Source organism: Carcharodon carcharias, chromosome 5 (assembly GCF_017639515.1).
Source record: "Carcharodon carcharias isolate sCarCar2 chromosome 5, sCarCar2.pri, whole genome shotgun sequence".
Taxonomy (NCBI): Eukaryota; Metazoa; Chordata; class Chondrichthyes; order Lamniformes; family Lamnidae; genus Carcharodon; species Carcharodon carcharias.
In genome coordinates, this window is record NC_054471.1 from 150,581,270 (window position 1) to 150,606,818 (window position 25,549).

Consider the following 25,549-nt stretch of genomic DNA (forward strand, 5'->3'; position numbering starts at 1 on the left):
CGAAGCTTTTTGCCTTACAGTCATTAGGTCAAATGGAAGAATGCCAAATTTCAAACAATTTATACTACAAGAGAAAAGGATGCTGATGAGGTCGACTCTGATTGGCCAAGGCACTGCCATGGAGAATGCAATGGGGAACTATAACCTTCACAAGTTCTCGGGTAATTCAAAAAAGGGGCTAGGCTTGAACATTTTCCTTTTGTTTGCATAGAATGGGTCCCTGCGTATGAATGTATGTCATTTCTAGCGATTGTAAATGAATCATGTTACAAGCTCAACTGATTATCTCAAATTGGTAACAAAAACAGAAACAGAAATACCTCAAAAAACTCAGCAAGTCTGGCAGCATCGGCGGAGGAGAGCACAGTTGACGTTTCGAGTCCTCATGACCTTTCAACAGAACTAAGTAAAAATAGGAAAGGGGTGAAATATAAGCTGTGTTAAGGCAGGGGTGCAGGGGGTTGTTGGGACAAGCAGCCACTAATAGGTGGAGATAACCAAAAGATATCACAGACAAAAGAACAAAGAGGTGTTGAAGGTGATGATATTATCTAAAGGAATGTGCTAATTAAGAGTAGAAAGCAGGACAGACAAGGTACAGATCCCCACCCCCTTTCTGTTTCCCCTTTTTTTTTCCCAATAAATTATAAAGATTTTCCTTTTCCCACCTATTTCCATTATATAAAAAAAAACCCACTAGAGCTATACCTTGAGTGCCCTACCATCCATTCTTAATTAGCACATTCGTTTAGATAATATCACCAACTTTAACTTTAACACCTATGTGTTCTATTGTACTATTGTCGTTGACATCTTTTGATGATCTGCTTCTATCACTGCTTGTTTGTCCCTACAACCACACCAACCCCCTCCACCTCTCTGTCTCTCTATCTCTCTGCCCCCCCACACACACACCTTAAACCAGCTTATATTTCAGCTCTTTCCTGGACTCGAACTCAAGTTCTGTCGAAGGGTCATGAGGACTCGAAACGTCAATTCTTTTCTTCTCCGCCGATGCTGCCGGACCTGCTGAGTTTTCCAGGTAATTCTGTTTTTGTTTTGGATTTCCAGCATCCGCAGTTTTTTTGTTTTTATTAAGGTACAGATAGCTCTAGTGGGGGTGGGGGAATACTAAAAGGTAGAGATAAACAATGGGTGGAAATACATTTAATAATAATGGAAATAGTTAGGAAAAGAAAAATCTATATAAATTATTGGAAAAAACAAAAAGGAGAGGGAAATAAACAGAAAGGGGGTGGGGATGGAGGAGAGAGTTCAAGATCAAAAATTGTTGAACTCAATATTCAGTCCGGAAGGCTGTTAAGTGCCTAATTGGAAGATGAGGTGCTGTTCTTCCAGTTTGCGTTGAGCTTCACTGGAACAATGCAGCAAGCCAAGTACAGACATGTGGGCATGAGAGCAGGGTACAGTGTTGAAATGGCAAGCGACAGGGAGGTTTGGGTGATGCTTGCGGACAGACTGAAGGTGTTCTGCAAAGTGGTCACCCAGTTTGCGTTTGGTCTCTCCAATGTAGAGGAAACCGCATTGGGAGCAACGAATGCAGTAGACTAAGTTGAGGGAAGTGCAAGTGAAAAGCTGCTTCACTTGAAAGGAGTGTTTGGGCCCTTGGAGGGTGAGGAGAGAGGAAGTGAAGGGGCAGGTGTTGCATCTTCTACGGCTGCATGGGGAGGTGCCGTGGAAGGGGGTTGAGGAGTAGGGGGTGATGGAGGAGTGGACCAGAGTGTCATGGAGGGAACGATCCCTACGGAATGCTGCCGGGGGGGTGAAGAGAAGATGTGTTTGGTGGTGGCATCATGCTGGAGTTGGCGGAAATGGTGGAGGATGATCCTTTGAATGCGGAGGCTGGTGGGGTGATAAGTGAGGACAAGGAGGACCCTACCATGTTTCTGGGAGGGAGGAGAAGGCGTGAGGGCGGATGCGCGGGAGATGGGCCAGACATGGTTGAGAGCCTTGTCAACCACTGTGGGTGGAAAACCTCGGTTAAGGAGGAAGGAGGACATGTCAGAGGAACTGTTTTTGAAAGTGGCATCATCAGAACAGATAAGACGGAGGTGAAGGAACTGAGAGAATGGGATGGAGTCCTTACAGGAAGTGGGGCATGAAGAGCTGTAGTCGAGGTAGCTGTGGGAGTCGGTAGGCTTGTAATGGATATTGGTAGACAGTCTATCACCAGAAATTGAGATAGAGAGGTCAAGGAAGGGAAGGAAAGTGTCAGAGATGGACCATGTGAAAATGATCGAGGGGTGGAGATTGGAAGCAAAATTAATCAATTTTTCTAGTTTTTATCTCAAATTTGTTGCTAGTGCAGCTATTAGCACATACAGGATTGTTCAAGAGATGCTGCCCAATTGCAAAATCACATCTAACAGTACACATTTTTATTTTGAGTTTTGTAATTGCAGACTGGTTGAGTACGATCTGTAGTCTGCCTATTACAAACAACCGAAGGATCATGCTGTTTGATTCGAGCAGCCTACCGCAGGAACACATGACCCATGTTCCTGGCATTGCACCAGCACTGAAATTCATACACGATGTTGCTCAACTGTATAGTAGGCAGAATGTCTTTTTGAAATGCTGGCAGTATCCTGTCAATGGAAAATAGCCACTGCATATTAGCGGCATGAAATGCCTTGTTTAACCTGTTATTCAATCAGCACCCTTTCCTCCTATGGTATAAATTGTTGTGATCATTTGAAATTTGGCAATCTTGCATTTGTACTGATGAGTGCAAGCTTTGGCAAAGTGCCTCACTTTTCTGCAATATTCAAGATATGTACTACCAGATGACTGTACATATTGCATAGATTTCTATTGAACTCTTCTATTGATCTCAGAAGGAATATGAGTTAGAAAAACAACAAAAGCTTTATTTATACTGATCTTTAGCTGCAACCTGCAACATCAAGATAAAAATATCAGAATTTTTAAAATTAAAAAGCTGGGTGCTGGATGTTCTTGACTATTGCAAGTCTTCCTGAAGTTAGTAAGTGCACTGCATGAGTGAAAAGTTGGTAGGAATATGATATTGTCACTCACACACAAGGATAGTTTCTGTGTATTGATATTATGACATTACGAAATAATTAACGCACGGGGGCCAGAATGGCAGTCATTCTTGAATAGGAAGTCCCAAGTGCAACTAATGAATTTTCTGAAGATACAAATTACAAGTTAATCATCACTTATAACTGACAACTGCAGTACTGCATCCAAAGGAAAACATATTACTAGGTCTACATACTCCTACACAACAAAAACAGAATTGAAGGGTCATGAGGACTCGAAACGTTAACTCTTTTCTTCTCCACCAATGCTGCCAGACCTGCTGAGTTTTTCCAGGTAATTCTGTTTTTGTTTTGGATTTCCAGCATCCGCAGTTTTTTTGTTTTTATCTACATACTCCTACGTTTAGGCTGTTATTGTTTTAAATGTCACATGCTCAGAAGTCACGTGACCAGAAAGGACTACTGCCTACAACTGTAGATTTCCTCCTAAGGGCAAAAGTCCCAAGTGGAAGACACCGCTGGGCAATTATAAAAGATTATTAGCTTGGGATGTCAACCACTCAGGATTGTTGCTCAGCTGATGTCAGACACTAGTTACTTTCACTGCTACACTCACAGATCCTTAGGCAGCAGATGTCCTTGCTGCACAGAAGAAAGAAATGACATTAATTAATGAAGGAAATATATGCACACACTAAATACACAAAAATGTGAACTATTTCCATTACACATTTTTGACTAAGAGTTGCACAATTTTGTTATTATTCCCTTTCCTGTCTCACACTATATAAAAGTTGCAAACTATTCTGGATTTAAAATCAATGCCTAGTTTTGGAGGGGTTAAAAATTTTTTTTTAAAACTTTGAAAGAAGGATTTAGGGATGTCATCTTAATATTAGATTATTACTAGTTGGCAGAAATTGTAATTGTCTATTTAAATAAAGTTCAAAATTAACTTTACAACAAACAGTAGGAAATCTATGGATAACATTTTTGCCCATCAATTGTCCTTGTACATAATATTTGCCCAACAAGGATTAAGGGCTGCAAGTATGTGTAAGAATAAATCAACACAAGTAGCTTTTGAAACCATAATATATCACGGCATTTCTGAAAGTATTGAACATTTTAAGAAAAATATTAAAAGCATACAAGGAGGATATAGGAAAAAAGAATTTAGGAGTAGCAGACTCAGGTGTGGAGCTAACACTATGGACCAAATGTACATACATTTTTGCATTTGATTCAATGATTTTTTTATCTGAGCTTGCTTCTGTCAAGTGCCTTTGGATGTTTTTCTATGTTAAAGGGCTTCTATAAATCTAAGTTGTTGTGTTTTCCAAACTGACAAGTTTTAAATTTTAGTTATATTTTCATTTTACATGAAATTTAGCTGTTCTAAAAATGATAAATCCATAGGGAAAATCTTTGATTTTCTTATTAATGATATATCATATGTACACACCCAATTTCTTACTTCACTGGTTCCTTATACATTTCACCTTCCCAGATGTCTCTACAGGTGATTCTCAGACAGTGAATTACAACGTGCAACAATTAACACACCTACAGCATGGCACCGTAGAAATTTTCTGCCCCAAGAAGCATGCAGTCCTGCAGGGCAGGCAAGCTTTGTTCAATCTGAGTCCATATGCCACCTCAGTACTCCGCTAACATGCGAAGAATCCTTTATATGGGAACACAGCCAAAGTATTTAACTGAGTATCTAAGTAACGAAATATCTGAACATTCATTTTGCAATTTCATAAATGCTGACATTAAATTTATCTACCAACAATCACGAAATATCATGTCCTGATTCATGTTTTTCAAGTATATTAAATGCTATTGACTCATGGAATGCAAGACCTCAAAGATGCTTGTTTTCATATGATGATTAGAAACTGTCATGGGAGGTATTTCATTTCAAAGAATGTACTATCAGTACAAGTTTGACAAAGTTGTGATGGGCGAATGGCCTCTTTTGTGCTGTAAACTTCTAACAGCCCGCATGGAATGCTCCTGGAGAAGATGGGGTGAAGGAGGTTTGAAATTTATGTAGATGTGGAAATAGGCTTGTAGACGATTAAGATAGGGAGGCCAACTAGGAGAATAGTAAGAGGGGCTGTGCCTCAAAAAACAATGACTTACACTAAAGGACATTTGACTCTCATTATGCCACCACAATCCCAATATCTGATGTACAAACTGCAAATTGGGCTATAAAACATAAATCAATTAATACTTGGAACTTCTTTAGAAGATAGAGAGGTGCTGCTGATGATAGAGACATTAACTAAGGTTAGGCTCAGAGCAAGGTCTTCTAAAATGGAAAAGTGATGGGAGGAAACCTAATTATATGTTATACTTAATGAGAATGTCCTTATAAGGTTTTCTCCTACAAGGCGATGGCTAAAACCAACTTGTACATGAAAAGTGAATGAATGAGGGAAAAAAAGAGATGCATAAGCTCCATCTTACTTCCATAGTCTTTTCCATGTAGGGGAGTTTAATTTCAGAATAAAAAACCTGCAGGTATGAGTTTCACAAACATCTTGCAGGTTTAAATCTTTTTTTCATTCATTTGGGGATGTGGACATTGTTAGTATTGCTGGCATTCTTTGTCCGTCCCTAATTGCCCTTGGGAAGGTGGTGATGAGCTGCCTTCTTAAATCACTGCAGTACACGTGACTTACATGGCTGTTCCAGTTAGGTTTCTGGTCAAAGGTGACACCTGTTATGTTAATAGTAGGGGTTCAGCCAAGACAATGCTGTTGAATGTCAAATGGAGATGGTCAGACTCTCTTGTTTTGGAGATAGTCATTCCCTAGCACTTCTCTGGTGTAAATGTTACCTGTCATGCATCAGCTCAAGCCCAAATGTGGTTCCAGTCTTACTGCATGCAAGCACAGGCAACTTCATTATTGGAAGGGCGGGAATGGAATTGAGCACTGTGCAATCATCAGCAAACATTCTGACCTTATGATGGAGGGAAAGTTAATTGATGAAGCAGCTGAGCATGCTTGGGCTTAGGACACTGCACTGAGGAATTCCTGCAGCAATGTCCTAGGACTGAGATGGTTGGCCTCTAGCAACCATCCCCACCTTCCTTTGTGCTTGGTATGACTCCAGCCAATGGAGAATGTCCCAATGTCCCATCCCCCCAGAACCCTCTCTTCTCATACCTTTTCCTATCACCCCAACCCAATTCCTATTAACTTCAATATTACCAGGACTCCTTGATGCCACACTTGGTCAAATGTTAATGGTAGTAACTCTCAACTCATCTCTGAAATTCAGGTCTTTTGTCCATTTTAGGCCAATGGTGTAATGAGGTCTGAAGCCAAGTAGTTCTGGCTGAACCCAAATTGGCGCAAGTTATTGTTGAGTAAGTGTCACTGGATAGCACTGCCGACGATGCTTTCCATCACTTTGCTGATAAGTCAGGGCAGCTTGAAAGTCAGTAACTGGCTGGATTGGATTTGTCCCCTGGACAAAACATATTTCTTAGGTTCTCTTCCCCTACCCTTCGCTATAATCAAAGGAAAAAAGGTTCTTCCATTTTACCTGGCATATACCTACATAATATTTGTCCTGGAACAGCAGTGCAAACTTCAGCATTACAGCTGGATTGCTGTGAGAGCCCATTAATATTGTTGTATCCAATGTGTTTGAAAAGCAGTTCTCCCGGTGTCCTAGCAACATACCTCCTTCAACTACAATTAAAAATAAATTAACTCATAATATATGATTTTCTGTTTGTGGGACCTTAAGACACTTAAATGGGTTGCTACAGCTGTTTATACAACAGTGACTACACCTGAAAAGTAATGCATGTCTGCAGAATGTGATAAAGTACATAAATGCATTTCTCTGATATACTTACTTCTGACATAACTGACTGAAAAGTATTCTTGGAACCAATGGTCCTTTTCCTGCTTCTTTCATACTATGAAGGAATAAATACACAGCTGAGGTCAAAGATCCAGGGCTAGGGAGTATTATCATCAATGGATCCTGCACATAAACGAAAAAGAACAATATGAGAGTGTTATAGCACTACTTTCATTCTTACCTGCATTGTAAATTACAAGTATTTAAGAGTAATGTCAAATCATTTTTCTTTGCTTATAGTGGGATGGAGAACATAATATGAGAAGTAGTTCTTTCAGCCCTTTGAGCTTGCTCTGCCATTTGATATAATCATGGCTGACCTTATACTTCAGTTACACCTTTTCGCAAGATCGCAATATCTCTTATTTCCCTTAGCATCCAACAAATGAGCATTCAGAGCTCTCTGGGCTAGAGGATTCCAAAGATCCACAGTGAAGGAATTTTTCCTCATCTCAGTCCCCTTATTCTGAGACTGTGGTCCCCAGTTCCACAGCCAGGAGAAACATCCTGTCACCATCTAATGCAAGAGTACAGATTAGTGTACAGTTTACTGTAACTTGACCAAACTTAAGGATCAACCAAATTTCACGTAACTGCGTGTTTCTCATAACTGAAAAACTTTTCAAAGCAAAATCATGCAGAGACGGAGGGGAGGGCTGGGTGGACACACAGAGATGGAGGAAGAGGGCCAGGCGGAGAGGCAGAGATGGAGGGAGAAGGCCAGGCAGACACCCAGAGGTGGAGGGAGAGGGCTGGGCGGGCACGCAGAAACTTCCAAATGCTGTAAGCTGTTTTTCACAAATAAGGAAGATCCTGGGCAGGAACGAACCTTGAATTGTTACATAAAACAAAAACATCTCCAGACCATGGCATGTCCAGCTTTGAGATTCATGGATGATTAACAAACTACTGAAAGAGAGGAACTGGAAACAACTCTCGCTGGAATGTGCAAATTAATTAGTGTGAAAGAAATGAGAACAGCTGGACTAGACAGCCATTATGAACAGCTTACCAGCAGGCGTGATGAGCAGCTCTAAGCATAAACAACTGATAAAAGGCAAACACAAATAATTAAGCCCCTGAAAGTTGCCTTGAAGGCCAAGATAGGATGTTTCAAGGGAATTGTGGCATTAATTATAGGAATAGCATAAGGTAAGGGAAGAGGATGTAACAGGCTGATTGATCAAGGACAGAAAGTATATGCAATGTCTCTAGAAGCTCATGGAACATGGATAACATGAGACTGGTTTTACCCCATGGTTTAGACAAAGAACTGGATATTCCATTTGGGAATTTTGTATTCAGGAGAACATTTTAAAGACAATAATGCTCAATCAATATATCACCCAGGTCCAGCCCTGAAGAAGAGTATACAAGTGTTGTAAGAAGATACTCGGGGTTGCAGCTCACAGAACTTTTACAGCACAGGAGGTCGTCATTGAACCCATCATGTCTGTGCAAGCTTTTCAAATTCACCTAGTGCCATTTCCCCTCCTCCTCCCTGTAATCCCGCACGTTCTTCCTTTTCAGATAATGATCCAATTCCTCCTGGAATTTCTCAATTGAAGACTTGTAATTAAAGAGCTACACTGAATTGATGGTGAACTGACCACTTGTTCAAGTTTGTATGAAGTGGGTTATAATCCTAGCCGTTTTTTGGGACTATTCTGGATCAGGCGTACTCCTCAGATGATCACTCTCACTTAAAAATGAGAAGATAGGCCTCAGACATTTAAATGGGTCTGGAGAACTGATCCCACTCTCCCTGAAAGAAAGGAACCAGCAGAAAATATTACTGTCCTCCATCAAAACAAACAAGAACATGTTTATATCGCTTTGGACCAATGAAATCAACAAAATATTTCTGCATTGAGTAGGCATTACTGAAACCAATAGTGGTGGTTTAATAAGTGATGACTTATTAATTAAATGGCATGGATCACAATTAGCCATGTATGTTTTATATACTTCAAGCATGCAGGGCCATCAATATAAAGGAGTTAAATTCCAGAAAGCTGTTCTGGCACCAAAATGTGCTTGACCTATACCCTCATGAGCTTCTATTACAGCTGTTCTCATTTTGACTTGGGGGTACTTCTTGGTTTCCTCGAGGGCAACTTAACTAGTAAAATATCAGCAGAGGATTCATAGTAAAAGTACTTCGAAGGATATCCTGGTGGATTCTCTTTTATTGGATTTAATAGACAAATCAGTTCCCCCACACAAAAACAAAAATACCTGGAAAAACTCAGCAGGTCTGGCAGCATCTGCGGAGAGGAACACAGTTAACGTTTCGAGTCCGAATGAACCTTTAACAGAACTAAGTAAAAATAGAAGAGAGGTGAAATATAAGCTGGTTTAAGTGGGGTTGGGACAAGTAGAGCTGGATAGAGGGCCAGTGATAGGTGGAGATAACCAAAAGATGTCACAGACAAAAGGACAAAGAGGTGTTGAAGGTGGTGATGTTATCTAAGGAATGTGCTAATTAAGGGTAGAAAGCAGGACAAGCAAGGTACAGATAGCCCCAGTGGGGGTGGGGTGGGGTGAAGGAATCGAAAAAGGCTAAAAGGTAGAGATAAAACAAAGGATGGAAATACATTTAAAAATAATGGAAATAAGTGGGAAAAGAAAAATCTATATAAATTATTGGAAAAAAAAGGGGGGGGATCGGAAAGGGGGTGGGGATAGAGGAAAGAGTTCATGATCTAAAATTGTTGAACTCAATATTCAGTCCGGAAGGCTGTAGAGTGCCTAGTCAGAAGATGAGGTGCTGTTCCTCCAGTTTGCATTGAGCTTCACTGGAACAATGCAGCAGGTCAAGGACAGACATGTGGGCATGAGAGCAGGGTGGAGTGTTGAAATGGCAAGCGACAGGGAGGTCTGGGTAATGCTTGCAGACAGACCGAAGGTGTTCTGCAAAGCAGTCACACAGTCTGCATTTGGTCTCTCCAATGTACAGGAAACGGCATTGGGAGCAACGAATGCAGTAGATTAAATTGAGGGAAGTGCAAGTGAAATGCTGCTTCATTTGAAAAGAGTGTTTGGGCCCTTGGACGGTGAGGAGAGGGGAAGTAAAGGGGCAGGTGTTGCACCTTCTGCGGTTGCATGGAAAGGTGCAGTGGGTGGGGTTGAGGTGTAGGGGGTGATGGAAGAGTGGACCAGGGTGTCATGGAGGGGCCCTGCAGAATGCCGCCGGGGGGGGGGGGGTGGGGGGGGGGGGCGGCGGGGCGGGGTTGAAGGGAAGATGTGTTTGGTGGTGGCATCATGCTGGAGTTGGCGGAAATGGCAGAGGACGATCCTTTGAATGCAGAGGCTGGTGGGGTGATAAGTGAGGACAAGGGGAGTCCTATCATGTTTCTGGGAGGGAAAGGAAGGTGTGAGGGCGGATGCGCGGGAGATGGGCCGAACACGGTTGAGGGCCCTGTCAACCACTGTGGGTGGAAAACCTCGGTTAAGGAAGAAGGAAGCCATGTCAGAGGAACTGTTTTTGAAAGTGGCATCATCAGAACAGATGCGACGGAGGCAAAGGAACTGAGAGAATGGGATGGAGTCCTTACAGGAAGCAGGGTGTGAGGAGCTGTAGTCAAGTAGCTGTGGGAGTTGGTAGGCTTGTAATGGATATTGGTGGACAGTCTATCATCAGAAATTGAGACAGAGATGTCAAGAAAGTGTCAGAGATGGACCATGTGAAAATGATGGAGGGTGGAAATTGGAAGCAAAATTAATAAATTTTTCCAAGTCCAGACGAGAGCATGAAGCAGCACCGAAGTAATCATCGACGTACTGCAGAAAGAGTTGTGGGAGGGGGCCGGAGTAGGACTGGAACAAAGAATGTTCCACATAGCCCATAAAGAGACAGGCTTAGCTGGGGCCCATGCGGGTACCCATAGCCACACCTTTTATTTGGAGGAAGTGAGAGGAGTTTAAGGAGAAATTGTTCAGTGTGAGAACAAGTTCAGTCAGACGGAGGAGAGTAGTGGTGGATGGGGATTGTTTGGGCCTTTGTTCGAGGAAGAAGCGGAGAGCCATCAGATCATCCCGGTGGGGGATGGAGGTGTAAAGGGATTGGACGTCCATGGTGAAGTGGAGGCAGTCGGAGCCAGGGAACTGGAAATTGTTGATATGATGTAGGGTGTCAGAGGAATCACGGATGTAGGTGGGAAGGGACTGGACAAGGAGAGAGAGAATGGAGTCAAGATAGCAAGAAATGAGTTCCGTGGGGCAGGAACTGGCTGACATGATCAGTCTGCCGGGACAGTCCTGTTTGTGGATTTTGGGTAGGAGGTAGAAGCGAGCCATCCGAAGCTGGGAGACTATGAGTCTGGAAGCTGTGGGAGGAAGATCTCCAGAGGAGATGAGGTCAGTGACAGTCCTGGAAACAATGGCTTGATGTTCAGTGGTGGGGTCATGGTCCAGGGGGAGGTAGGAGGAAGTGTCTGCGAGTTGACGCTCAGCCTCTGCGAGATAGAGGTCAGTGCGTCAGACAACAGCACTACCCTTGTCAGCGGGTTTGATGACAATGTCAGGGTTGGACCTGAGAGAACGGAGTGCAGCAAGTTCAGAGAGAGACAGGTTAGATCTGTTCCCCATCCTGATTAGCTGCCCTTTTTGCCCATGTGATAACATTAACTTTGGCAGGCCCCTCTCAAGGGGGTGTCATGCAGACTGAATGATTCGACTGTTCATCTGCAAGACTGTTGCCCTTTGAGTGTACTGTACCAGTGATATGCCCGTTTAGATGAATAATCTGAAAATTTTGTTTTCTCGTCCTCAAACAGAGAATGTCCTCCCAAAATGACTTATGATTTATGGGTTTACCCCTATGATTGATAAAGCCTTCCTGTTCCCAGAACACTTAAGTCCTGGTTGTATCTTCGTTTACAATACTCACTATCTGTACAGATCGATGTGGGTTTATTAAGGTCTGCCTTTTCTAAAATATACCATAGTGCTGCTGCTTCAGCATACTGTGTTGTCTTATGGCCAAGCTGTATGAATAGTAATTCTTCTGGTAAAAAGAATAGGAGTCTAGAAAAGTCCCTACTACTTTACCCATCCCAGCTGAGGATTGTTGGGATGTCCCGTTTTTAGTCATCAGTGATGACCCATCACAGTAAATAACCTGATGGCGTTTTGTAAGTGATCTCATAAGCACTTGCTTAATTCCCTCCTCCATGTCAGCAACCTCCATGATGGGGTCGGGGTGGGGGAGGTGGTGCTCTGAGCCCATGCCTGAGGATAGGATTTTAAAAATGAGTGTAGAATCATTCTGAAATGATGCCCATTTATCATATCAGATCTGGGTAGCTTTTTTCTCATCAGAAGCCATCCTCAGTACTGATCTCAAATCTGGTATCTCAGTATAGATGGGAGTGGGATGTTTCCCTTGAACAGGTCATGCCTTAATGAGGCATTGAACTACCATTGTCATGATTCTCTTTTTTTAAATGTGCCTTCTCTCAACATTGGAAAAATTATAAGGATTGAACTGAAAAAGCATAATGTGAATCTCATTATGTAAAAACAGCAGCTGCCACTTTAGGGGACATCCTCATGTGAATATTGAGAGGCTCTTGTAAGCCCCTTTGCTCTAGGTCTACAGCCTTTTGTCCAGCATGGCATAATGCTGCGGTTTGGAGTAATCATCTGGTGAAAAAAGTGAATGATCCATTCACCACCTCGTCCATCCGGGGTTGCTGAGAGTTCAGCAAAGATTGGTGTTAAAGAGTTAATAAAGTTCAGGAATCCTAAACGTGCTTATATGTTTTGTATCTCCTTGCCCTGAGGATTAGCTTCAATAGTGCCATGGGCTCTAATGGCTCCATCGGTATCAAAACCTTCTATCTCGAAGACCAACTGCCTGACCTTGTGGACTTTTTGGGATAGGATTATTTGCTTTAATAAAGCAATTGTTTGAGTTTCCTAAAAGAGAGGCTTGGCCAATTCCAACAGCGTTTGCCATTTTGTCATGATCTAACCTTGGTTAGGATTTATACTGATCTTTATAAGAAATTTCTAAACTTCAATGTGAAATCAAGGGAGTTCTGATCTACAAGGCCGGATCAGGGACTTGTTGTCTCTAGATACTTAAATCTGCATTTTGGTACCACTGTCAGTAAAACACTCCTTCTATACTTAGTAATCTAAGGAATACTTTTTAGATATAAAGATAAGTATAGGTTTCTGTATCAACTCAGGCCCCATGTTGGCACCAGCTGAAGTGGATTATAACCCTAGTCCATTTTTGGGACTATTCCAGATCAGGTGCACTCCTCAGATGATCACTCTCACTTAAGGATGAGAAAGACAGGCCTCACAGATGCTTAAATGGGTTTGAAGAACTGATCTAACTCTCCCTGACGGAAAGGAACTACCAGGGAATATTACCTCCACCAGATAGCCCTTTTAACAAATTTTAGCTAGATTATAACAACCCAGATATTATAAAGGTCTTGGCATCTTTCCTCAACAACATGCCTACAAACAAACCAGAACACAGCAGCAAGCCAAACACCATCTCAACACTCCGCTCACATCCAGGTGTTGTAGGAAGTGCACCAAGAATGGATTCAGATCTGAAATAAGTTCAAAAAGATTTATGTTTCCACCCACATCCTGAGTTAAGAAGGCCACTCTATTCAGAATCATTGGCGGTTGAAAGAAGTGCAAAATGTCAGAAAATGCTGGCAATCCTCAGCAGGACAGTCAGCATCTGTCAAGAAAGAAACAAGTTAATGTTTCAGGTCGATGACCAATAGTCCACCTTTCCATGCAAGCATAGCAGATGCAACACCTGCCTTTTTACCTCATTTCTCTTCACCATTCAAAGCCCAAAACATTCCTCCAGGTGAAACAACAAATTATATGTCCTTCTTTTAATTGATTGGGTAATTGCTTTGTGGAACACCTTGCTCAGTGCACAAGCATGGCCCATAGCTTCCTGTCACCTGACATTTTAATTCTCAGTGCTCTCTTGTTGACCCCTCTGACCTTGGCCTCTTGCAATGTTCCAATGAAGCTCACCGTAAGCTTGAGGAACAGCACCTTATGTTATGATTAGACACTTTAGAGCTTTCAGATTCAACAATTAGTTCAACAACTTCAGACTGTAACCTTTGCCTCCTTCAGTTTCCTGTTCCATAAAGGTTTTAGTTTTGGTTTCGTTTTTCACTTGTTTCTATTTCTGGATGACAGCTGTTCATTATTCTGCCATTCACACCTCCTCTGGATATATCTTTTGTTTCTTTACTTGTTCCTTTACCTTTGGCCTTTCACCATCAACTCTTTTGTCATTTAATCTTTCCTGTCTTCAACTCTATCACAGACCTTCCTTTTTGTTCTTTGTCCCTCCCCACTTTCACTTGCTTAAAACCTATGACATTTCTAACTTCTCCCAGCTCTGATGAAAAGGCATTGACCTGATACATTTTAATTCTGCTTCTCTATCCACAGATGCTACCTGGCCTGCTGAGTATTTCCAGCATTTCTTATTTTAATTTCAGACTTCCAGTGTACATAGTACTTTGCTTTTGTAAACTATTGTTAGTTAACATTGAGAGCCCCTGGGTGGTGCTACCTGACAATGTCATACATGGTCAAACAGTCTCCTGATTTGTGGCTCCAGAAACATGGCTTGTTGGCACTGACTTGGATCTTTTGCTATAGGAAAGAGTGTGAGACAAAACCGAGCCCAAGACATGCACAATAAGGTCTAGCACCAAGGATCCAGTGCAGTTTGATTGAGATGTGGTAGCTAGTTTTCCACTGGCTCTTTTTCTGAATTTTCTCCTGAGTAGCACAGAATATCCTCGTTAGTTTGTACCAAGGCAGGCATTTTTCATGGCCATCAACCATTGTGTAAACTGGTGCATTGATTGCAATGATTAAAGGCCATTGATTGATTTGAGATTCACAACTTGGAAGGTATTGGTCAGCATCAGATGATGCAAAGCATGGAAACTACAAGAAAATGGAGAACAACCAGGAAAGCAAAAGGTTTGGTCAGTTAATAAGGAAAGGAATTCAACAGCACATAGTAATGACAACAAAAAATTAAGAATTTAATTTCAAAATTCTGGCAATGATTGCACTAATAAGAGTTGAACACAATTAAGCTTTGATTACTCTCAGCTGTTTTGAAAATTTTATTTTAAAAATACAAACAATTAAAATGTTTAAAATTGCTTCCTACTTTATAGACAAGGCTTGTCCAACTCCTGGCCTGCAGGACATAACCCAGCTCTTAAAGTCTCCATATCCGCCCCATGGGATCACTGTTCAAATTACCACAAGTTGCATGAAAGATCTACAAGGATCCGTTCCTCCAATCAGAGACCGAATCTCTCCTGCATTTGCGGCTGATAGGCTCACTGGTGAGCCTATCAGCAGCAAATTCAGGAAAAAAATCAGTCTCTCATTGGACAAACAGCGAGTAGTGTGAAGGTGAATGGCTGCTCCCTTGTTTTCAGAGTGTACGTTATCTCCTGATCTCCTGCACAGGCACTGGCTGAAGGAGCAACGGGCCAAGAGGGCAGAGCAAGTGGGGAGGCCACGAGGAAAAGCAGAGCGCGAGAGAAGAAACCAAGGGATCAGGAGAGGATCCGTAAGCAGAGTGCCACGCAGGAAGCGACAAGGTCCGGCAACTGGGGAGGCCCAGGAGCGGCTGGAGGTCAGGTAGGTTCAGGAGCGGCCAGAGGTCGGGTAAGCCCAGGAGCAGCCAGAGATCCCCCTCCCCAAAAAACTATCCACAAAGCAGGTCAGGCCAGGAGGAAAATCCAGGCTGAAAGGCAACCCGTGTCTGACCCCTGCTTTTGTATGAATTCTTTGGAGGCCAGCACGGAATGTGCGCCACCAGAAGCGAATGTAAGGTTGGTGTTTGTTTCACCCAACTCCTTAACTAAGGCCTGGTCCCTACCACTTCCCTGATGACCCTGGGGCCTAGTCTGTCTCCCTCTAGCGCTGCTTAAGTGAAAAGAAAAAATAAAAGGTTTTATTAGTGAACTTTGCAACTTGGCACATTTTAATGGGCATTTTTATTAATTATTTAAAAAAGAATTATGCTTTGACATTGATATTTTTAAAACTCATACTTAATGTTGTATTAAACGTGATCTTACTGAAATTTGATCATTGACCCCTTGAATGAGGAAAAAAATTTAAATGTGGCCCTCCAACATGAAAAGGTTGGACAAGCCTGCTGTAGGCTAACAAATAATGTGAAAAAAGATTAAGATTCCACAAATGAAGGATGCAACTTGTAGATTTTTAAAAATTAATTTACGGGATGTGGGCATCACTGGCTTGGTCAGCATTTATTGCCCATCCCTAATTGCCCTTGAGCAGGTGGTGGTGAGCTGTCTTCTTGAACCACTGCAGTTCCTGTGGTGTAGGTACATCTACAGTGCTGTTACGGCGGGAGTTACAGGATTTTGACCCAGCAACAGCGAAGGAACGGCGATATAATTCCAAGTCAGGAAGGTGAGTGGCTCGGAAAGGAACTTCCAGGTGGTGGTGTTCTCATTTATCTGCTGCCTTGTCCTAGATAGCAGCGGTCGTGGGTTTGGAAGGTGTTACCTAAGGAGTCTTGATGAGGTTCTGTGGTGCTTCTGGTAGATGGTACACACTGCTGCCACTGCTTGTTGGTGATAGAAGGAGCGATTGTTTGTGGAAGGGGTGCCAAGCAAGCAGACTGCTTTGTCCTGAATGGTGTCAAGCTTCTTGAGTATTGTGGGAGCTGCACTCAACCAGGCAAGTGGGGAGTATTCCATCACACTCCAGACTTGTGCCTTGCAGATGGTGGACAGACTTTGGGGAGTCAGGGGGTAAGTTACTCGCCGCAGAATTCCTAGCTGCTGGCCTGTTCTTGTAGCCACAGTATTTATATGGTTAGTCCAGTTCACATTCTGGTCAATGGTAACCCCCAGGATGTTGATAGTGGGGGATTCAGTGATGGTAATGCCATTGAGTGAAGGTAATTCTGTTCCTGGCTGAGGGGAAACAAGCTCTGACATATTCAATGGCTTTGATACAGCATTAGGATCAAAGGTAATTTGGTCCCAATTGATGATGCACACCAATGTCAATAAAAGGTTAAAAACAAAAAAACTGCGGATGCTGGAAATCCAAAACAAAAACAAAAACAGAATTACCTGGAAAAACTCAGCAGGTCTGGCAGCATCGGCGGAGAAGAACCCGCATGGGCCCCAGCTATGCCTGTCTCTTTATGGGGTATGTGGAACATTCCTTGTTCCAGTCCTACTCCGGCCCCCTTCCACAACTCTTTCTCCGGTACATCGATGATTACTTCGGTGCCGCTTCATGCTCTCGTTGGGACTTGGAAAAATTTATTAATTTTGCTTCCAAACTCCACCCCTCCTTCATTTTCACGTGGTCCATCTCTGACACTTCCCTTCCCTTCCTTGATCGCTCTGTCTCAATCTCTGGTGATAGACTATCCACCAATATCCATTACAAACCCACCGACTCCCACAGCTATCTCGACTACAGCTCCTCACACCCCGCTTCCTGTAAGGACTCCATCCCATTCTCTCAGTTCCTTCGCCTCCGTCGCATCTGTTCCGATGATGCTACCTTCAAAACATGTCAGTTCCTCTGACATGTCCTCCTTCTTCCTTAACCGAGGTTTTCCACCCACGGTCGTTGACAAGGCCCTCAACCGTGTCCGGCCCATCTCCCGAGCATCCGCCCTCACGCCTTCCCCTCCCTCCCAGAAACATGATAGGGTCCCCCTTGTCCTCACTTTTCACCCCACCAGCCTCCGCATTCAAAGGATCATCCTCCGCCATTTCCGCCAACTCCAGCATGATGCCACCACCAAACACATCTTCCCTTCACCCCCCCTATCGGCATTCCGTAGGGATCGCTCCCTCCGGGACACCCTGGTCCACTCCTCCATCACCTCCTACTCCTCAACCCCCTCCTATGGCACCACCCCATGCCCACGCAAAAGATGCAACACCTGCCCCTTCACTTCCTCTCTCCTCACCGTCCAAGGACCCAAACACTCCTTTCAAGTGAAGCAGCATTTCACTTGCATTTCCCCCAACTTAGTCTACTGCATTCGTTGCTCCCAATGTGGTCTCCTCTACATTGGAGAGACCAAACGTAAACTGGGCGACCGCTTTGTAGAACACCTGCGGTCTGTCCGCAAGAATGACCCAAACCTCCCTGTCGCTTGCCATTTTAACACTCCACCCTGCTCTCTTGTCCACATGTCTGTCCTTGGCTTGCTGCATTGTTCCAGTGAAGCCCAACGCAAACTGGAGGAACAACACCTCATCTTCCGACTAGGCACTTTACAGCCATCCGGACTGAATATTGAATTCAACAACTTTAGGTCGTGAGCTCCCTCCCCCATCCCCACCTCCTTTCTGTTTCCCCCTTCCTTTTTTTTCCAATAAATTATATAGATTTTCCTTTTCCCACCTATTTCCATTATTTTTTTAAAAAAAAAATTTTTTTACATCTTTTATGCTCTCCCCACCCCCACTAGAGCTATACCTTGAGTGCCCTACCATCCATTCTTAATTAGCACATTCGTTTAGATAATATTACCAACTTTAACTTTAACACCTATGTGTTCTTTTGTTCTATTGTTGTTGACATCTTTTGATGATCTGCTTCTATTACTGCTTGTTTGTCCCTACAACCACACCAACCCCCTCCACTTCTCTCTCTCTCTCTCTCTCCGCCCCCCACACCCACACCTTAAACCAGCTTATATTTCAACTCTTTCTTGGACTCGAACTCAAGTTCTGTCGAAGGGTCATGAGGACTCGAAACGTCAACTCAATAAAAGGTTCCTAGGTGCTTCACACCATGTCCCTTCCCCAGAACTGTGAATCTAGCTTAATTCAACTTTAGCAATCTGTGCCCAATATTCAAGAGTGATATGTAGCACAGCAAGTTTATTCACTTACCAAATTTGACTCTGTGGGTGGACAGATCTTCAGCTTTGTCCCCTTTTCCTTCATCTCATGCATAAAGTCGCCAAGTAAATGGGTTTGAGCCACGTTCTGAAAAAATGAACAAAACTCATGTGATAAAATAAACAACAGGTGTGAATAAGAAGAAACTTAACTGACCTATCCGGGAACCAAAGATTTCAAATATTTGCTAGGTTTAATTTTACACTTTCCAGTTAGTTTGCATAGCTTCAAGTTCTAGGAACTGTTCCTGATATGAAGTAGATCAGAGTGAAATATTCTAAGTAATAGAAATATACTACCTTTTGATACATTGATTCTAAACTTTCTCTGGAAACAAATTTTGGCTCGCTTCAACACAAAGTGTTTTGTGCATTTTCTGCCTATCATTCCTTATGCTAAATTCTGCATCAAATTAAAGAACTTAAGAACGCTAAAAAATAGGAGAAGACCATAGGTCCCATTGAGCCTGCTCCACCATTCAATACAATCATGGTTGAACTTCTGCCTAAACTCCACTTCCTGTCTACTCCAGATATTCCTTGATTCTCTGAGGGCAAAAATTTGTTTATCTCAGCCTTGAATTTGATTGAATTTTTTGAGGAAATAACAAGGAAGGTTGATGAGGGTAGTGTAGTTGATATGGCTCACACGGATTTTAGCAAGGCTTTCGACAAGGTCCCAACATGGCAGACTGGTTAAAAAAAACTGGCTCAGTGGCAGGAAACAAAGGATAATTGCTGATGGCTGTTTTTGCGACTGGAAGACTGCTTCTAGTGGGATCCTGCAGGGTGCAGGACTAGGTCCTCAGCTTTTTGTGGTATATATTAAATGATTTGGATGTAAATGTAGGATGAACTATCAAAAAGTTTGCAAATGACACAAAAATTAGCTGCATGATAAGATAGCGAGCAGGATCCTGTAGACTACAGGAAGATATGAATGGATTGATCAGGTAGGCAGAAAAGTAGCAAATGGAATCAACCCAGAGAAGTGTGAGTTAATGCATTTGGGAAGGTAACGTCTAACAAGGCAAAGGATTACACAATAAATGGGAAGGACACTAAGAGGGATAGAGGAAGTGAGACACCTTGGAGTGAATGTCCAAAGATCCCTGAAGGTAGCAGGACAGGTTGATAAAGTGGTTAAGGCGGCAAATGGAATTTTTGAATTTATTAGCTGAGGCATAGGATATAAAAGCAAGGAGGTTATGCTGGAACCAAATAAAACATCAGTTAGGCCACAACTTGAGTACAGTTCTGGTCACCTTATTATAGAAAAGATGTAATTGTATTAGAGGGTACAGAGGAGATTTACGAGGATGTTGGCAGGACTAGAAAATTGCAGCATTGAGGAAAGATTGGATAGGCTGGGGTTGTTCGCTTTGGCACAGAGGAGGCTAAGGGGAGATTTGTTTGAGACGTACAAAATTGTGAAAGGTCTGGATAGAGTGGATGGGACGGCTATTTATTTTAGCAGAGAGGTCAGTGACTAGGGGGCATAGATTTAAAGTGATAGGTAGAAGGATTAGAGGGGAGAGGGTTCACCAAGATGGTTGTGGTAGTCTGGAACTCATTGCCTGAAAGGGTAGTAGAGGCAGAAATCCTCAACTCATTTGAAAGGTGTCTGGCTATGCATCTCAAGGCTACAACCAAATACTGGAAAATTGGATTAAGGCTGGGTGGCTAATTTTTTGGCTGGTGCAGACACGATGGGCCAAGTGGCCTCTTTCGGTGCCGCAAACCTTCTATAATTCTACGAAATATATTCAATGATGGTGCATCCACAACCCTCTGTGATAGAGAATTCCAAAGACTCACAACCCTTTGATTGAAGAAATTTCTCTTTTCACGCTCTGAAGAGTCATACAGACTTGAAACATTAACTCTGTTTCTCTCTCCACAGATGTTCCCAGACCTGCTGAGTTTTTCCAGCATTTTCTGTTTTTATTTCAGATTTCCAGCATTTGAAGTATTTTGCTTTTATTCTCCTCATTTCAATCCTAAATGATCAGCCTTTTATCCCCAAACTGTGCCCCTTTTTTCTACATTCCCAAGTCAGGGGAAGCAATCTCTCAGGATCTATCCTGTCAGGCCCCTTCACAATCTTGAATGTTTAAATGAGATCACCTCTCATTCTTCTAAACTCCAGAGAATACAGACCCTATTTACTCAGCCTCTCATCACAGGACAATCCCCTCATCCTAGGCGCCAATCTAGTGAACATTCATTGTACTGCCTCAAATGCAAGTATATCCTTTCTTGATTATGGAAACCAAAACTGCACACAGTATCCTAGGTGTGGTCTCACCAAAGCCCCGTAAAATTCTTGTAATCTCCTTGCAATAAAGGTCAACATGCCATTTGTTTTCAAAATTGTTTGCTGTATCCGCTTGCTAACTTTTCATATTCCTTGTACAAGCACAAAGTTTCAAGCCTTCTAAAAAATATTCTGCATTTCTATTCATATGGCCAAAATGAATAGCCTCATATTTCCCCACATTATTCTCCATCTGCCACCTTGTTGCCCACTCACTTAGCTTGTCTATATCTCTTTGCAGCCTCTTTGTGTCCTCCACATGGCTTGCATTCTCACCTAGCTTTGTATTGCTGGCAAACCTGTTTAATTTACTATCTGTCTAAGTCATTAATATAGGTTGTGAATAGCTGAGGCCCGAGCCCTGATCCATGTGGCAGTCCACTGATCGGTCTGCCACCTTGAAAATATCCTGTTTATCCCTAGTCTGCGCTTCCTGCCTGTTAAGCAATCCTCTACCCATGCTAATGCATCACCACCAACTCCATGAACCCTTATCTTGTGTATTCGACTTTTGTGTGGCACCTTATCAAATACCTTTTGGAAATCCAAGTATACATCATCTATTGATTCCCCTTTGCTAGTTATATACTCAAAAAACTCTAATAGATTTGTCAAAAAGGATTTCCCTTTAGTTGACTTTTCTATTCATGCTATACTTTTCTACATGAATCATTAAGACTTCCTTAATAATAGATTCCAGCACTTTCCTGATGGCTGATGTCAGGCTAACTGGCCTGTTGTTCCCAGTTTTCTCTCTCCCTCCCTTCTTGAAAAATGGTGTTACTCCAGATGCTCACAGGTGCAGAGATAATGAAATGGAAGTAAAAAACAGAAGTGAACAAACTAGGAACATAGAGAAGAGGGAAATATTTTGTTCCAGTTTCTTACTTGCATAACAGCATTAAAGAAGCAAGTGTTTCCTAAATTGCATAGTCCTTTGACTGGAATAGCCACGTGTTTTCCTCTCACAGTTTCACTGCTATCTGTATTTTCATCTCGAACCTTCATCGATTTAGAATTCGAACCTATAAAAAGAGTCAAAGATAGGTCTCACAAAAATCGGCAATATTTTGTACTTTGGCATTATTAAACACGTGTTTAACGTGTTTGTGGACAACAGACACATTTAGTATCCAAAAACATTTCAAACTTACTTCAAATTTTCTTTTGTTTAAAATAATACACAAGGATTTATCCCACCAATCCCCTGCCTTAAACTTCTCACACTTACATACTATAGAACTGTATTTTACATTCTGATCTGCTTGAAGTCAAATATACAGAAATCCTGAACTATGTTCAGAATATACAGCAGCTAATCTGTCTACTAAATTAAATGTTTTTACGTTTGAAACTGTAGGGTTTGAAACAGCTATGAGAATCAAGAACTGGAATGCAGAGTGCAGAATTGGCAATGACACAAACAGGAGGAACAACATCAACAAGATATGGATATGGTTCCATCCACAGACTTTCATGTTTCTAGATTCTAATGAGGCAGTTTATTTAAGACACAACCAAATTAAGCACATTAAGCCTCTACAACTATATCATAGTTGAAGTTGCAAACAACAGGGAGTTTGGGGGTGTACTTGTGAACAGGTGGCAAAGTGGTGCTTTAATCTGTGTTTGGCTGCTCCAGTATGGAAGAAATGCAATGTGAACTGTTATGATATGGCAAGTGGTAATTGCCGAGCTGTCCAGATCCCAAAGAGAAACTCCATCTGAACAGTCTGGCATTCTGGTTTCGAAACTTTTACAGAAATCTAAAAGATTTGAAGTCTGTATAAATAGTCATTTCTGAAGAATTACTTGCAACATAAACCTTGAAATGCTGCAATGCTAACACCAGACCTTAAGTCTCTTTTCTGATGGTTGAGTATCTTTTCTAATGTACATTCAGCTTCTGTGAAAAATATCCTGCCAGCTTTTCAATTCCTGTTTCATCTTCTTGTAACTCACATTACTTGCATCAATAGCCAACTTAAACTGCTTGCCATAATTAGGTGCTGCCAAAACTTGTGTAGTAATCAACACAGTTTTTAAACTGTCAAATGCATTCTGACACTTCTGTGTCCATTGAAATTTCTTGTTCCTTTTTAGTAGTTCAGTCAATGGAGCAATCACACTGCAAAAACTTGGTACAAACTTCCAATAAAATCCACTCATGCCTAGAAATCTCAAAACTTCCTGTTTTGTTGTAGGCACTGGGAAATTCATGATGACTCTTACTGTCACATCTCGTGGAGCCACCTGACCATATCCTAGATATGTAACTTGCACTTTCACAAATTCATTCTTAGCGAAGTTCACTATCAAATTTGCTTCCTGCGGTTGATCAAACGGTTCTTTTAGATGTTGTAAATGCTCCTCCCACGTTTGACTGAAAACTCCCAAGTCGTCAATATAAACAGCATAATTGTTCAGTCCTGCAATTACTTTGTTTGTTAGTCTTTGAAATGTTGCAAGTGCATTCTTCATACCAAATGGCATAACTTTGAACCGATGTAGCCCATCTGGTGTTATAAAAACTGATATCTCTTTCGCTTTTTCCGATAAGGATACTTGCCAATATCCTCGCGGCAAGCCATTCTTTGTGATAAACTCCGATTGTCCCACTTTCTCAATGCAATCTTCCAGCCGTGGAATAGGACATGGATCTGCTTTTGTCACTGCGTTCACTTTTCTATAATACACACACAACTTGTATGTTCTGTCTGGTTTCAGTACTATCATGATGGTTGAACTCCAGTTACTGCAACTAGACTCTATGGTGTAATTCTGAAGCATGAATTCAGTTTCTATTTGCACTTGGGGTAATTTTACTGGATTTAATCTATAAGGATGTTGCCTTATTGAAATTGAATTCCCCACATCTACATCATGTATAGCCAAATTTATTTTCCCCAGCTTACTTGCACAAATAGCTTTGAGTGACTGCCATATCTTTTTCAAATCATTTTGACACTTGTCTGGAAGGTAATTCAGTATCACATTTAGATTCTTAAGCACTCATCACTGTCCAAATTAATCAGAGGAACGTCAATTTCAGAATCCTTCACTTCTATCTCCTTTTCTTATCTACCACTACTAATACCTCATTTTGGTTATCTTCCCTATCAAAGTACTTTTTAAGCATATTTACATGACACAGACTCTAGCTCTTTCTTCTATCTGGGGTATTTATCAAATAATTTACTTCACTCAATTTCTTTTCAACCCAGTAAGACCCACTAAACTTTGCCTTTCATGGTTTACCTGACACTGGCAACAAGACTAACACTTTTCCTCCAGCAACAAATCTATGAGCCTGTGCCCTCTTATCTGCATTTGTCTTCATCTCTTCTGTGATATCTTTAAATGTTCCCTAGCTAATTCACATGCTCTGTTCAATCTTTCTCTGAATTTTGTCTCATAATCCAGGAGAGAGGTTTCCGCACTTTGACCCACTAGCTTCTCCTGAATCAGCTTGAATGGTCCCCTTACTTCATGACCACAGATTAATCCAAAAGGGCTAAACCCTGTTAATTTGTTAGGGCATCCCTAATAGCAAACAAGAAGGATGGAATCTCTCAATCTCAGTCCTGAAGGTAGTCTTGACTATATGCTCTTTAAAGTTTCTTTAAAGTATGTCTTTAAAGTTTCATGCCATCTTTCTAAAGCACCCTGTGATTCAGGGTGATAAGCAGAGGGCTTAAACTGCTTTATTCCTAGGCTGTTCATTACTTCCTTAAGTAACTGTGATATGAAATTCAAACCCTGATCCGACTGTATTTCTTTTGGTAACCTATATCTTGTAAAGAATTTAGTCAACTCCTCTGCAATCCTCTTTACTGTAATATTTCATAAAGGCATTGCTTCCAGAAATCTAGTGGACATATCCATGAATTGTCAGCAAATACTGATTTCCACTTTTGGTCTTAGGAAGGGGCCCTTCACAATCATCAGGACCCTGGTAAAAGGTTCCTCACATGCTGGAATCAGAATTAAAGGTGCAGGTTTAATTACTGCTTGAGGTTTCCCTATCAACTGATATATGTGACATGTTCGTCAGAATTTGACTACATCTTTACGCAGTCAAGGCCGATAGAAATGCTTTTGTATTTTATCATGAGTTTTCCTAATTCCTAAATGTCCAGCTATTGGAATTTCATGAAACACTTTTAATATTTTATTTCTATATCCAGATGGAATTACCATTTGATGTACTACCGCCCACTTTTCATCTGCCAGAGCATGAGGAGTTCTCCATTTCCTCATTAACACATTATTTTTAAAGTAATAACACTCTAGAATACATTCTGCCTGTTTCAGAATAAGCTGTCTGGTATAACTGCTTTATTTGTGAATACTTCTGCTGTA

At 41.8% G+C, this 25,549-nt stretch overlaps 1 protein-coding gene across 11 annotated transcripts in view; it reads right to left on the minus strand.

Moving 5' to 3' along the window:
• Positions 1-25,549, minus strand: part of usp45 (ubiquitin specific peptidase 45) — a 203,442-nt gene that overhangs the window by 99,977 nt on the left and 77,916 nt on the right. For all 11 annotated transcript variants that reach the window (XM_041187566.1, XM_041187570.1, XM_041187569.1 and 8 more), the window contains 3 exons: positions 22,076-22,212; positions 18,863-18,958; positions 6,916-7,046 (listed from right to left, as the gene is read on the minus strand). In XM_041187566.1, the coding sequence (XP_041043500.1) occupies positions 6,916-7,046; positions 18,863-18,958; positions 22,076-22,212 (364 nt within the window). The remainder of the gene's footprint in view (positions 1-6,915; positions 7,047-18,862; positions 18,959-22,075; positions 22,213-25,549) is intronic.